The sequence below is a fragment of the Rhinopithecus bieti genome, unplaced genomic scaffold (assembly GCF_001698545.2).
Source record: "Rhinopithecus bieti isolate Rb0 unplaced genomic scaffold, ASM169854v2 scaffold_5924, whole genome shotgun sequence".
NCBI lineage: Eukaryota > Metazoa > Chordata > Mammalia > Primates > Cercopithecidae > Rhinopithecus > Rhinopithecus bieti.
The window spans coordinates 2,678,289-2,693,126 of record NW_016805189.1 but is presented as its reverse complement, the minus strand read 5'-3'; the positions used below and the strand labels follow the sequence as shown (position 1 = coordinate 2,693,126).

The 14,838-nt window shown below is 44.0% G+C and overlaps 1 protein-coding gene across 1 annotated transcript; it reads left to right on the top strand.

Annotated features, from left to right (window-relative positions):
* Positions 1–5,446: 5,446 nt before the first annotated feature.
* Positions 5,447–6,211, top strand: LOC108529351 (peptidyl-prolyl cis-trans isomerase A). The gene has a single exon (XM_017871593.1). It carries the CDS (start codon positions 5,486–5,488, stop codon positions 5,981–5,983), a length of 498 nt encoding a protein of 165 aa, XP_017727082.1. The 5' UTR covers positions 5,447–5,485; the 3' UTR covers positions 5,984–6,211.
* The last annotated feature ends 8,627 nt before the right edge of the window (positions 6,212–14,838 follow it).

Below are 14,838 nucleotides of genomic sequence, written 5' to 3'. Positions count from 1 at the left end.
TTCCATCAATACTAGTTTATTGAGTGTTTTTAGCATGAAAGGGTGTTGAATTTTATCGAAGGCCTTTTCTGCATCTGTTGAGATAATCATGTGGTTTTTGTCATTGGTTCTGTTTATGTGATGGATTACATTTATTGATTTGTGTATGTTGAACCAGCCTTGCATCCCAGGGATGAAACCAACTTGATCGTGGTGGATAAGCTTTTTGATGTGCTGCTGGATTTGGTTTGCCAGTATTTTATTGAGGATTTTTGCATTGATGTTCATCAGGGATATTGGCCTGAATTTTTTTTTTTCTTGTGTCTCTGCCAGGTTTTGGTATGAGGATGATACTGGCCTTATAAAATGAGTTAGGGAGGAGTCCCTCTTTTTCTATTATTTGGAATAGTTTCAGAAGGAATGGTACCAGCTCTTCTTTGTACCTTTGGTAGAATTCAGCTGTTAATCCGTCTGGTACTGGACTTTTTTTGGTTGGTAGGCTATTACTGCCTCAATTTTGGAACTTGTTATTGGTCTATTCAGGGATTTGACATCTTCCTGGTTTATACTTAGGAGGGTGTATGTGTCTAGGAATTTATCCATTTCTTCTAGATTTTCTAGTTTGTTTGCATAGAGGTGTTTATAATATTCCCTGATGGTTGTTTGTATTTCTGTGGGATCAGTGGTGATACCCCCTTTATCATTTTTTATTGTGTCTATTTGATTCTTCTCTCTTTTCTTCCTTATTAATCTGGCTAGCAGTCTATTTTGTTAATCTTTTCAAAAAACCACCTCCTGGTTTCATTGATTTTTTTGAAGGGTTTTTCATGTCTCTATCTCCTTCAGTTCCACTCTGATCCTCATTTTATGAGGCCAGCATCATCCTCATACCAAAACCTGGCAGAGACACAACAAAAAAAGAAAATTTCCGGCCAGTGTCCCATTTGCTTGGTAAATCTTCCTCCATCCCTTTATTTTGAGCCTATATGACTCTTTGCACGTGAGATGGGTCTTCTGAATACAGCACACCAATGGGTCTTGACTCTTATCCAGTTTGTCAGTCTGTGTCTTTTAATTGGGGCATTTAGCCCATTTACATTTTTTTTTTTTTTTTTTTTTTGAGACGCAGTCTCGCTGTATCACCCAGTCTGGAGTGCAGTGGCATAATTTTGGCTCGCTGCAACCTTTGCCTCCTGGGTTCAAGCAGTTCTCCTGCCTCAGCCTCCTGAGTAGCTGGGACTACAGGTGTGCGCCACCATGCCTGGTTAATTTTTATATTTTTAGTAGAAATGGGGTTTCACCATGTTGGTCAGGCCAGTCTCGAACTCCTGACCTCGTGATCTGCCTGCCTCGGCCTCCCAAAGTGCTGGGATTACAGCCATGAGCCACTAGGCCAGCCTAGCCCATTTATATTTAAGGTTAATATTGTTATGTGTGAATTTGATCATTATGATGCTAGCTGGTTATTTTGCTCGTTAGATGATGCAGTTTATTCATAGTGTTGATGGTCTTTACAATTTGGTATGTTTTTACAGTGGCTGGTACCAGTTTTTCCTTTTCATATTTACTGCTTCCTTAAGGAGCTCTTGTAAGGCGGGCCTGGTAGTAACAAAATCACTCAGCATTTGCTTGTCTAGGATTTTATTTCTCGTTTGCTTATGAAACTTAGTTTGGCTGGATATGAGATTCTGGGTTGAATATTCTTTTCTTTAAGAATATTGAGGGCCGGGCGCGGTGGCTCAAGCCTGTAATCCCAGCACTTTGGGAGGCCGAGACAGGCGGATCACGAGGTCAGGAGAGCGAGACCATCCTGGCTAACACCGTGAAACCCCGTCTCTACTAAAAAAAATACAAAAAACTAGCCGGGTGAGGTGGCGAGCGCCTGTAGTCCCAGCTACTTGGGAGGCTGAGGCAGGAGAATGGCGTGAACCCGGGAGGCAGAGCTTGCAGTGAGCTGAGATCCAGCTACTGCACTCCAGCCTGGGCAACAGAGCGAGACTCCGTCTCAAAAAAAAAAAAATATTGAATATTGGCCCTCACTCTCTTCTGGCTTGTAGGGTTTCAATCTTTTGCACTGGTTTTCCTCATTTTCATGGATTTATCTACCTTTGGTCTTTGATGTCGGTGACCTTCGGCTGGCGTTTTGTGTGGACATCCTTTTGTTGATGTTGATGCTATTGTTTTCTAACAGTTAGTTGTTAGTTTTCTAACAGTCAGGCGTCTCTGCTGCAGGTCTGCTGGAATTTGTTGAAGGTCCACTCCAGACCCTGTTTTCCTGGGTATCACCAGTGAAGGCTGCAGAACAGCAAAGATTGCTGCCTGTTCCTTCCTCTGGAAGCTTTGTCCCAGAGGGGCACCTGCCAGATGCCAGCCGGAGCTCTCCTCTATGAGGTGTCTGTCGACCCCTGCTGGGAGGTGTCTCTCAGTCAGGAGGCACGGGAGTCAGGGACCCACCTGAGGAGGCAGTCTGTCCCTAAGCAGAGCTCCATCCAGCGCTGTGCTGGGAGATCCACTGCTCTCTTCAGAGCCAACAGGCAGGAACATTTAAGTCTGCTGAAGTTGCGCCCACAGCTGCCCCTTCCCCCAGGTGCTCTGTCCCAGGGAGATGGGAGTTTTATCTACAAGCCGCTGACTGGGGCTGCTGCCTTTCTTTCAGAGATACGCTGCCCAGAGAGAAGGAATGTAGAGAGGCAGGCTGGCTAAGGCGGCTTTCCCGAGCGGTGGTGGGCTCCTCCCAGTTTGAACTTCCTGGCTGCTTTGTTTACACTGTGAGGGGAAAACCACCTACTCAAGCCTCAGTAATGGTGGACGTCCCTACCCCCACCAAGCTTGAGCATCCCAGGTTGACTTCAGCCTGCTATGCTGGCAGCGAGAATTTCAAGCCAGTGGATCTTAGCTTGCTGGGCTCCATGGGGGTGGGATCCGCTGAGCTAGACCGCTTGGCTCCCTGGCTTCAGCCCCCTTTCCAGAGGAGCGAATGGTTCTGTCTTGCTGATGTTCCAGGCACCACTGGGGTATGAAAAAAAAACTCCTGCAGCTAGCTTGATGTCTGCCCAAATGGCCACCCAGTTTTGTGGTTGAAACCCAGGGCCCTGGTGGTGTAGGCACCTGAGGGAATCTCCTGGTCTGTGGTTTGCAGAGACCATGGGAAAAGCATGGTATCTGGGCCTGAATGCATCATTCCTGATGGCACAGTCCCTCAAGGCTTCCCTTTGCTAGGGGAGGAAGTTTCCCGACCCCTTGCACTTCCTGGTGAGGCGATGCCCCACCCTGCTTCAGCTCACCGTCTGTGTGCTGTACCCATTGTCTAACCAGTCTCAGTGAGATGAACTAGGTATCTCAGTTGGAAATGCAGAAATCACCAACCTTCTTCATTGATCTCACTGGGAGATGCAGACCGGAGCTGTTTCTATTCAGCCATCTTGCCAGCTACCCGAGTCTGTGTGTATCTTTACAGGTGAAGTATGTTTCTTGTGGGAAACAGATCATTGGGTCCTGTTTTTTCATCCGTTCAGCCACTCTGTGTCTTTTGATTAGAGAGTATAGTGCATTTACATTCAGTGTTATTGAGAAGTAAAGCCTTACTCCTGCCATTTTGTTATTTGTTTTCTGGTTGTTTTGTGGGCTTTCTTCTTTCCTTCCTTCCTGTTCCTTTTTTGTGAAGATGATTTTTCTCTGGTGGTGTGCTTTAATTTCTTGCTTTTTATTTTTTGTGTATTGTATGTTTTTTGATTTGAGGTTACCATGACACTGGCACATACTATCTTAAACCTATTATTTTAAACTGATGACAACGTAACACTGGTTGCATAAACAAATGTGCAAAAGAAAACTAATAAAACTCCATACTTTAACTTTGACCCTCTGCTTTTAACTCTTTGTTGTTTCTCTTTATGTACTATGTCTTAAAAGTTGTTCTAGTTATTATTTATTGGTTCATTATTTAGTCTTTCTTTCTTTTTTTTTTTTTGAGACCGAGTCTTGCTTTGTTGCCCAGGCTGGAGCGCAGTGGCGTGATCTTGGTGCACTGCAAGCTCCGTCTCCCAGGTTCAAGCCATTCTCCTGCCTCAGCCTCCCGAGTAGCTGGGACTACAGGCGCCTGCCACCATGCCTGACTAATTTTTTTGTATTTTTAGTAGAGATGGGGTTTCACCATGTTAGCCAGGATGGTCTCACTCTCCTGACCTTGTGATCCGCCTGCCTTGGCCTCCCAAAGTCCTGGGATTACAGGCGTGAGCCACCGTGCCTGGCCATCATTTAGTCTTTGTACTTAAGTCAAGAGAAGTTTATACATCACAATTACAGTGTTATCCTAAATTTGTATTTTTCTGTGTGCTTACTATTATCAGTGAGTTTTTTACCCTCACATGCTTTCTTCTTGCTCATTAACATCCTTTTCTTTCAGATTGAAGAACTCTCTTTAGCATTTCTTATAGGACAGGTCTAGTGTTGATGAAATCCCTCAGCTTTTGTTTGTCTAGGAAGGTCTCTATTCTTCCCTTATGGTTAAAGGATATTTTTGCTGGATATACTTACTAATCTAGGGTAGAAGTTTTTTTTTTCTTTTGGCAGTTTAAATGTGTCATGCCACTCTCTCCTGGTTATGCCACTCTCTGCTGGCCTGTAAGGTTTCCACTGAGAAGTCTGTTGCAAGACATATTGGAGCTTCATTGTATGTTACTCATTTTTTTTTTTTTTTCGCTTGCTGCTTTTAGGATCATTTCCTTACCCTTGACCTTTGAGAGTTTGATTGTAAAATGCCTTGAGGGAGACTTCTTTGGGTTAAATCTGTTCTATAACCTTGTACTTGACTGTTGATGTACTCCTCTTGGTTTGGGAAGTTCTTTGATATTATCTCTTTGAATAAGCTTCCTATCCCTGTCTCTTTCTCTGTCTCCACTTTAAGGCCAATAGCTCTTAGATTTGCCCTTTTGAGGCCCTTTTGAGGCTATTTTCTAGATTCTGTAGGCATGCTTCATTGTTTTTTATTCTTTTTTCTTTTGTCTCCTCTGTGTATTTTCATATAGCCTGTCTTCAAGCTCACTAATTATTTTACTTGATCAATTCTGCTATTAAGAGACTCTGATGCATTGTTCAGCGTGTTGATTGCATTTTTCAAGTCCATAATTTCTGCTTAACTATTTCACTCTTTTTATTAAATTTTTATGGTAGAATTCTGAATTCCTTCTCTGTGTTATCTTGAATTTCTTTTGAATTCTGTGTCTGAAAGGTGCCATATCTCTGTTACTCCAGGATTGGTCCCTGGTGCTTTATTTAGTTCATTTGGTGAGGTCATGTTTTCCTGGATGGTATTGATGCTTGTAGATGTTCTCTTGTGTCTGGATATTGAAGAGTTAGGTGTTATGGTCTTCACAATCTGAGCTTGTTTGTGCCTATCCTTCTTGGGAAGGCTTTCCAGGTGTTAGGACAGTCTTGCATTGCTACAAAGAAATACTTGAGCCGCTTTGCAGACGCTGCTGCCGAGGAAATTCTTGTAGTACTAGCCATGGTCAACCCTACCGTGTTCTTCGACATTGCCGTCGACGGCGAGCCCTTGGGCCGCGTCTCCTTCGAGCTGTTTGCAGACAAGGTTCCAAAGACAGCAGAAAATTTTCGTGCTCTGAGCACTGGAGAGAAAGGATTTGGTTATAAGGGTTCCTGCTTTCACAGAATTATTCCAGGGTTTATGTGTCAGGGTGGTGACTTCACACGCCATAATGGCACTGGTGGCAAGTCCATCTATGGGGAGAAATTTGAAGATGAGAACTTCATCCTAAAGCATACAGGTCCTGGCATCTTGTCCATGGCAAATGCTGGACCCAACACAAATGGTTCCCAGTTTTTCATCTGCACTGCCAAGACTGAGTGGTTGGATGGCAAGCATGTGGTCTTTGGCAAAGTGAAAGAAGGCATGAATATTGTGGAGGCCATGGAGCGCTTTGGGTCCAGGAATGGCAAGACCAGCAAGAAGATCACCATTGCTGACTGTGGACAACTCGAATAAGTTTGACTTGTGTTTTATCTTAACCACCAGACCATTCCTTCTGTAGCTCAGGAGAGCACCCCTCCACCCCATTTGCTCGCAGTATCCTAGAATCTTTGTGCTCTCGCTGCAGTTCCCTTTGGGTTCCATGTTTTCCTTGTTCTCTCCCATGCCTAGCTGGATTGCAGAGTTAAGTTTATGATTATGAAATAAAAACTAAATAACAATTGTCAAAAAAAAAAAAAAAAAGAAATACTTGAGAATGGATAATTTATAAAGAAAAGAGGTTTAATTGGTTCATGCAGGCTGTATAAGCAGCATGACCCTGGCATCTGCTTGGCTTCTGCGGAGTCACAGGGAGCTTTTAATCATGGCAAAGGTAAAGAGGGAACAAACATGTCACATGGCCAGAGCAGGAGAAAGAGAGAGTTAGATGGTGGGTGGTGCCACACACTTTTAAATAACCAGGTCTTATGTGAACTCAGAGCAAGAGCTCACTTATCACCAAGGGAATGGCCCAAGCCATTCATGAGGGATGCAGACACCTCCTACCAGGCCCCACCTCCAACATTGGAGATTACAATTCAACATGATATTTGAGTGAGAAAAATATCCAAATTATCACTAGGTATTAGAAGGGACTTGGGCCGCAAGCCCAGTAATGCTGTGGTTTTTGCAGACTTGTAGAGGTACCACCTTGGTGGTCTTTGAGAAGATCTGGAAGAATTCTCTGGATTACCAGGCAGAGATTCTTATTCTTTTCCTTTAATTTCTCTGAAACATGTGGAGTTTCTCTTTCTGTGATGAGCCCTCTGGAACGGGGGGTGTGGTGATGCAAACACCCCTGTGGCCACTACCACTGGGACTGTGCTGGGTCAGACCTGAAGTTAGCTCAGCATTGGGCCTTGCCCAAGGCCCTGCCCTTCAAGATAGTGAGTTCCCCCTAGGCCCACGTGTATCTAGAGTTTTTTTCTGGGAGCCAGGGATTGGAGTTAAAAACCTTAGCAATTTACCTGATATTCTATTCTACTGCAGCTAAGCTGACACTGAAACTACAATGCAAAGTCCTTCCTGCTCTTCCCTCCCCATACCACAGGCAGAAGAGTTTCTACCTGTGGCCACCACCACCACTGGTCCATAAGGAGTTCTGCTGGGCCACCACCAATGTTTGCTTAAAGCCCAAGGGCTCTTCCATCAGCTTATGGTGAATGCCATCAGGCCCGGGATTCACCCTTCAGGGCAGTGGGCGCCTCCTGCCCCAGGGCAGGTCCAGAAATTCTGTCCAAGAGCCTGGGCCTGGACTCAGACCCCAAAAGCCTGCTTGTTGCTCTACCCCACTGTGGCTGAGCTGGTATCTAGGGTGCAAGAAAAAGTCCCCTTTACTTTTCCCTCTGCTTTTCTCAAACAGAATGAGTTTTTCACCATAGCCACCACAGCTGGGAATATCTGGGTCTCCCCTGAAACCAGCATGTCTCAGAGCTCAGGGCCCATGGCATACTCCCTGGATATGGCTGGTTGTTATTCAGGATCCAAGGACTCTTTAGTCAGCAGATGATGAATCCTGCAAGTGTTGAGTCCTTCCCTTTAAGGCAATGGGTTCTCTTTTGGCCCAGGGTGTGGCTAGAAATGTCATCTGGGAGCTAGGGCCTGAAATAGGGGCCTCATGACTCTGCCTGGTACCCTATCCTGCTGTGTCTGAGCTGCTATCCAAGATACAAGACAAAGTCCTCTTTACTCTTTATTCTCCTCTCCTTAAGCAGAAGGAAGGAGTCACTTTCATTGCTATGAGCTGCACTGCCTGGCGTTGGGGGAGGGATGGCGCAAGTCCTCCCGTAGCCACACCAGCTTGTGTCTCCCTAGGTCATGTGCCACCCTAGTTCACTGGCTCTAAGGCCAGCCTAGCACTAGGAGTTGCCTAGGAATTGCAGTCCTTGTGTCCCAGACTGCTGTTCAGGTTTACCTAGGATCCCAGAGCACTTTGGCCTGCGATGGCGAGGCTTGCTGAGGAACTCAAGTTCAACAGCTGAAATGGGCGATTCCCTGCTGGCTAGGTCTGGTTCAGATGCTCCCTCTCAGTGTAAATGCTGGCTGAGCCCAGCACAACTTTGCTCTCCACTGTGACAGAGCAGCACTGAGTTCAATGTAAAGTCCTCCAGTCACTACACTCTCTCATCCCCAAGTGCACAGACTCTTTCTCCATGTCTTATGGCCACTGCCAGGGGGATTGGGGAGGGGTGGCGTCCATGATTCAAGACTGTCTTTCCTCCCCTCCTCAGTGCCTGTTTCCACGATATGGAGTTCAAATCAGATATTGTGATTATTCACCTAATTTTTGATTCTTGTTATGGTGCTTCTCTGTGTACAGACAGTTGTTAAAATTTGGTGTTGCAGCAGGGGGCGTGAATGGTGTATGATTCCATTCTGCCATCTTGCCTGCCCCTCCATTTCCATCAAACTTATTAATTCATTAAGCAAACATTTATTGAGAATCCATGATTAGTTTTCTGCCTTTTCTTTTTCAATCAATGTTGAATCAAACCCAACTTGTAGAAGATGGCTGTCTTTCTAGATTCCCTCTGCTCTAATACGGAATGAATCTTTTACCATAGCCACTACAGCTGAGAATATGCTGGGTCTCCCCTGAAGCCAGCATGTCTCAGAGCTCAGGGCCCATAGCATATTCCCTGGATATTGCTGGTTGTTACTCAGGGTCTTTAGTCAGCAGATGATGAATCCTACCAGTGCTGGGTCCTTCCCTTTAAGGCAGCGGGTTCCATTTTGGCCCAGGGTGTGGCTAGAAATGTCATCTGGGAGCTAAGGCCTGGAATAGGGGCCCAGCATTTTGCTACCAGAGTAATGATCCATGCTTACTGCTTTGGTCATTTCCTTGCTCTACACTAAGTCCTTCAGCACTTCCTTATTACTAACTACAGTAAATAAAATGCTTCAGCCTGATTTTCTATGCTCTGTACTAACTTCTCCAAATATTTATCAAGCACCTCTAAATGTCAGGTAATGTGCCAAGTGCAGGGACACAGAAGAAAGCATGAGCTATGTCTTCGGGAGCCTATAGTCTCCTAGAACACAGTGTAGGGAGTGCACCGAGGGAGGTGTGCAGAGGGGCTGGGGGCTGAGGAAGAGAGAAGACCTCATCTAGCCTGGGGGGCAGGGATGGAGTGAGTTGGAGGAGAGGAAGTTAGGAAAGCCTTTCTTGAGGGAATTCATGTCTGGTTTTACCTTTACAGAAGAATAGGAGTTGACTAGGCTGTGTGTGTGTGTGTGGGCGTGTGTGTGTGTGTGTGTGTGTGTGTGTAGGGGTGCACATATATGCAAGGGTGGTTGTGTGTGTGTGTGTTGAAGGCTCTTGTGCAGGGTGGAGAGTCAATTCGTGTTTGAGAGAGAAGCATGTGTCAAGGACTATTGATAACATACTGCATAAGTGTGAGGGGGACTGTCAGAAGGCTGGAATTCAGGTACTGGCTCATGGAAGACCACAATGCCTGGTAAGGCACTTGGACTTGACGTTTCAGGTCAGTGATTGAGAGATTGTACTTGCTGGAGTTCTAGGGCTTCTGTGGACCCTTTGGAAAGGGGAATAGAAGAGCTGTGGACCTGAAAGATTTTAAGGAGAGGAGGGAAATGTTTGAGTTTTGTTTTAAGTCAACTCCACGGGCAGCTCTGTGAAGGATGGATTTCAAAGGGACAAGTCTGACAGCAGGAAGGCCTGTGAGGAGGCAGTGAAGAGTGGAAACAGACTGGAACAGAAACAGCACTTACAAGGTGAAATTGACTGGACTTGGCCATGGAAAAGGGATACAGGGGTGAAAGAAAAAGTAATGGGGGAGAAAGGGCAACCCATAATCTTCTGGCTTAGAAGGAAGAGGGCAAGTTTCTGAGGGGAGGAGGATGGGCTCGTTTTCAGATAGGTTGCTTTAGAAGTGTACTTGGACTGCCCCGTCCCCAACCTATCCAAAGGTGTTCCTGCTATTTCACAGACAGATTCTATGGCACTGGTCATAGCTCTGTTCCCACCCAGGCCTCTGTAGGCCCTTGCTCCTTCCTGTGACAGGGCTTGTGGTCCCTCTGATGCTGCATCTGTGAAAATCCTATTTGCCCACCTGGATCCTGGATGCCGCATGCCACTCAATCTCTTCTCTCTCCCACTCCCACGACCTCTGTTATCTCAGGACTCATGGATGATGGCTCTTCTGTACTCCTCCAGTACTGTACTCCAGTACTGAAGATTCTTGTTTTTTTTTTTTTCAAGCATGGTCTCACTTTGTCACACAGACTAGAGTGCAGTGGCATGAGCATGGCTCACTGTAGTCTTGACTTCCTGGGCTCAAGCGATTCTCCCACCTCAGCCCTCCAAGTAACTGGGTCTACAGGCATGTGCCATCAGGCTGGGCTAATTTTTAAATTTTTTGTAGAGATGGGGTTTCACCATGTTGCCCAGGCTGGTTTTGAATTCTTGGGCTCAAGCAGTCCTCACTCCTCAGCGCTGCAAGTAGCTGGGACTACAGGTGCATGCCACCATGCTTGGCTAATTTTTTTAAATGTATTTTAGAGATGGAGTTTTGCCATGTTTCCCAGGCTGGTCTTGAACTCCTGGGGCTCAGGCGAGGCCTGCCTTGGCCTCCCAAAGTGTTGGGATTACAGGCATGAACTACTGCACCCGCTCTATTTTTCAAGTATATTAATTTTTTTTTTTCTGTAAGTAGCAAGTTCCTTAATGTTAGGGGCTTCAGCAACATCTAGCTTAGTGCAAAGAATACAACTGGTTACTCAGTGAATACACAGAATCATGGAATGTTAGATCTTGAGGCTGTGGTTTTCAAACTGGACTGTGTAAGAAACATCCCAGAAGTGTATGAAAATTTGGCCCATGGGTGGTTCTGATACAGGTGGTTTTCAGAAAACACTTAGAGAAACACTGGCTTAAAAGAAACTTAAAGATCAATTAAACTAATTCTGTCACGTTGGAGAGAGGAAACCATGAGTTGGAGTGTCAGCAGCTTGTCGGTTTCTCAGGTTGTCTAGTGTCAGACTCAAGACTGCCCCCAGTTCCCCGACTCCTAGCCGAATGCTTTTCCTCACCACCCAATACACTGCTTCTGCCTATTCAAAAGATGTCTTTCTAAAAGCTGAAATCCTCTTTAGAAGAATAAGGCGACATCTCATTTCACTTACAGTTTAAACGTTGCCAGAAGGAATGAGATGTGTCGGAGGCCATCTTTGTCCTCTAGGAATTTCTAATCTTAGGTATTAGGAGAAGGAACCACTTCTTGACGCTGCTTAAAGTGGAAGAATCCTAGAGGGAGAATTGTAGGCTGTGGATTGATTGATGGGATTCCATTTCAGTAGCATCCCTCCTGTCGAGGAAAACATCTGCGTGAAGATGAACTAAGCCTAATTTTGTGCAACTCATGTTTTCATATTTCTTCTAAAGCATATCAATAATTACAAAATATAATGTCTTTTCAGTGCCTAAATATAAATATCTATTTAAGTGTATGTTGGTAGTTCAGATAGTAAATAGACTTGTTAGTTTTCCCTGACATCATAGAATGTTCAGGAGAGAAGTGGTGAATGTCATTTCAAGCCATTCTCTTTCCTATATTCATTTTTTAAAATGTAGTACTGTCAGCAAACCCGAAATAGCACCAGATGAAAAATGTGGGCTGAATGTAAGGTCTTTATTTTTGAGCTGAAGAGATGACAGCATTCGCCCCTTTCAGTCTTTTCCCTTTCTTTCAGTTCTAAGTGCCATACTGAAAATCATATGCTGGGTTTTCCCCCTTGTAGATCACTGTTTTCTTATTAGCAATGGTCATTTTCATGTTTGTTTGGTTTTTTTAAATTGATAGGGTTAAAGAAACTGGAGGAATGCTGATTAAATAATGTACCTGGATATCAGTAGGATTTTTGACGATGCCTGTTGTAAATTCCTTGAGGGCAGTGTGGAGAAAAGTTAGTTAAGATGCTATTATTAGGGTTTGTAGGTGCTTGGGAAGCCTAACTCAAAGTGTTTGTGACTGATTTCCTGTTGTCTGGTGGGAGATCTTATGTACTGAGAGGCAGGACTTTCCTTTGCACCCACTCTGTTCACTTTTTTCCATCAGTGATGGGGTGGAAATTACAAGGGTGTGGATGCTTGTTCAATACAAGGATCATGTGTGATTAATTAAATTGAAATCATCTGTCCTGCAAAACTGCGTGTGCCCATAACTGAAAGTGCTAAAGCTGTGCCTTTGTGACCATCTGTTGGAGATGCTCTGGAAGGGACTCCTGCTTGGGAGGGAGGTGGAACTAATATATTTGAATTCCTTTCTAACCCTGTGATTCTATTACTGTACCATATTTTGGCTCTAAGATGATTAGTCAAATCTCTTTCTTGGAATCTGTTGTAAATTTCCGACTTACCAAGGTGGAAGCCTAAAGGTTTCGGACACCCTGAATGCTATGTCAGTGTGCCAGGGATGCTTATGCTCCTGGGATAAAATGCCTTCAGACGTGAGACCTTCGAGTAAGTGAGTGAATATTTGGGAAGAACTACTATAAACAACTTTGTTTCAGGGATACTGATTTCTTCTTTGAAGGACTGAAAGTCAATGACAGAGAAAGGAAGACCAGAAGTGGAGGATGAAAGTGCAGTGGAGCTAGTTTTCTTTTTGGTCAGGTGTCTTTAGCTGAGTGGCCCCTGAGGGATCTTGCTCAGAGCCTAGACCATCAGCCCTGGCGCAGGGCAGGGTACAGTACGGGGAGGATGTACTTCCCTGTTCCTCTTATGAACTTCCTTCACAAGGCTGGATGAGGGAATTTACTGATAGCTTGTTACAAAACTGGCAAAATGAAACACAGGTGAACCTTTAGCTCATCATCCTACTTACTGTCTTTAATAAGATATGTTATTACACTTGTAAGGAATTTTGAAATTCTTAACATCAAAAATCTCACCTTTTAAAGTTGAATCCAAAGGACATGGGTTTCTTAAATGTCTGAACACATTTCTAAACTGTTAGAGAGGAAAAAAAAGTTACATGAATGAGAGTTGATTCTTGGCCCAACTGTGGGATCACAGTTGGTGTGTGATGGTCAGACAGTTAGGGCAGTGCAGCTCCTACCCAGTCCCTAGGGAAGATGCTGTGCTCTGGGTCGGCTGCTGAGGAGAGGATTTCACATCTCTTGTGTTCCCTCAAAAGGGTATGTGGAGCTAAGACATGATCATACAAGCAAGTGGGGAAGAATTCTGCAGTGGCAGCGAGGTAGCTGTTGGATACCTTTGTGGGATCAAAGAACATGAGAGTGCTTCTGACTACATTATTAATAAAATTATATGAAGTGTTTTGGGCGTACAGATGTATTAAGAATAGTACAATAAAATCTACATACCCCCCACCCAATTTAAGAAATAAAAATTAACAACCATAGGAAAACACCCTCATATACTTCTCCCTGATCTTATCCCCATCTCCTCTCAGAGGTAACCACCATCCTGAGTTTCACACCCTTTATTTTTTAAATGAGGAAAAGGAGGCCCAGTGAGGTGGGGAACTGGTTTAATTTCACACTTAAGGCTAGTGAGAGCCACAAGATGCCTTCTGCTTCTTTTCTTGGGGCACAGTTTATTGTTAGTAAACCTGTACTCCTCAGACTTTTGGGTATAATCAAGTCTGGAGTGTCTGTGATAAGACAGCTTAGAGATTATGTTTGCAGTCCCTATAAGCTTGTAGCTTTGCACAGTAAGCATGGAGAATTGAAGAGAAGGAATTTCAGCCAACACCTATTTGTTTGGAATCTTGGGCTGGTACAGTAAAGTATAAAGGGATACCAAGACATCTGGGGACAGTAAGATGTACAGGTTATTAGAATAAAATTGCAGGGGACTGTCACAGTGGTGGCACTGAGCTATAAAATGAAAAAGCATCACAATCAAACCCCTTTCACAGCCTTCCTTTTGCTATATGCCAAATTAGACATCTTCTAAGCCTTCCTAAAAACAGTCCTGCTAACATAAAAAGTACCATTTTAAAATATTTTCCTAGGAAAACATTATCAGGCTATTTCTTTGGCTTCTAGGAGAAATGAACATGTGATTAATATATATTTTCTGGTGAATAAGTACCAGGATTGAAGAAACATGTTTGGAGCTATTAAATTTTAATAAAAATAAGAAAGCGAACAATATTACTTTTCTATTGCTGATAGAATGATACATAATTTTGAAATTCTGGTGGAAGCCTGGGTGCTTTTCTGCATTTTTATTTATAGAGTTTTAACAGCCTAAGCTTTACACCCTGTCACTTTTTTCTTGTCTTTTTTTTTTTTCCTTTCAAATAACACCTAGCAATTTTCACCTAGAACTCATCCACAGACATTTAAAAAGGTGGTATCTTTGGAGAAAACTTGTAGTCGATCACAAGATCATCCACTAGACTTAATTTTATCCAGAGGGCTGACCTGACGTTAAATTTCTAAAAATCATCTAACAGAGCTGTGAAAAGTAAGCACTACGTAGGAAGAACATTTTTGAGTTCTTTGATACAGAAGACATAGGGAGCTGTGGATTTCTGCATTAATCCATTTATCGAACAACAGGAGGAAATCAGACTGCCCGTGATTGCCCACCCTTGTTTACCAGTTGAATACCCAGCTGCAGCTGGATTGATTTGAGAGCTCACTGGGTCGGGTTTAATCATCTTCTTTTGTCTGTCTTGAAAGCAGATGTTGAAGTGTAATCTCTCCACTTGCTGTGTAAGGAGTAGTATCTGCCTCTTCACACTCGACTTCATAAAACTTTAATGTCTTTCCAGGATTGATAAGAGTTGGTGAAGGCTACTGTTTCAGACTTGGCATTTTGCTTTTGTTTTCAGACT

Bases quoted from the DNA above. Each gene is read 5' to 3' on its own strand.
- LOC108529351 (XM_017871593.1), top strand. From the start codon at position 5,486: ATGGTCAACCCTACCGTGTTCTTCGACATTGCCGTCGACGGCGAGCCC.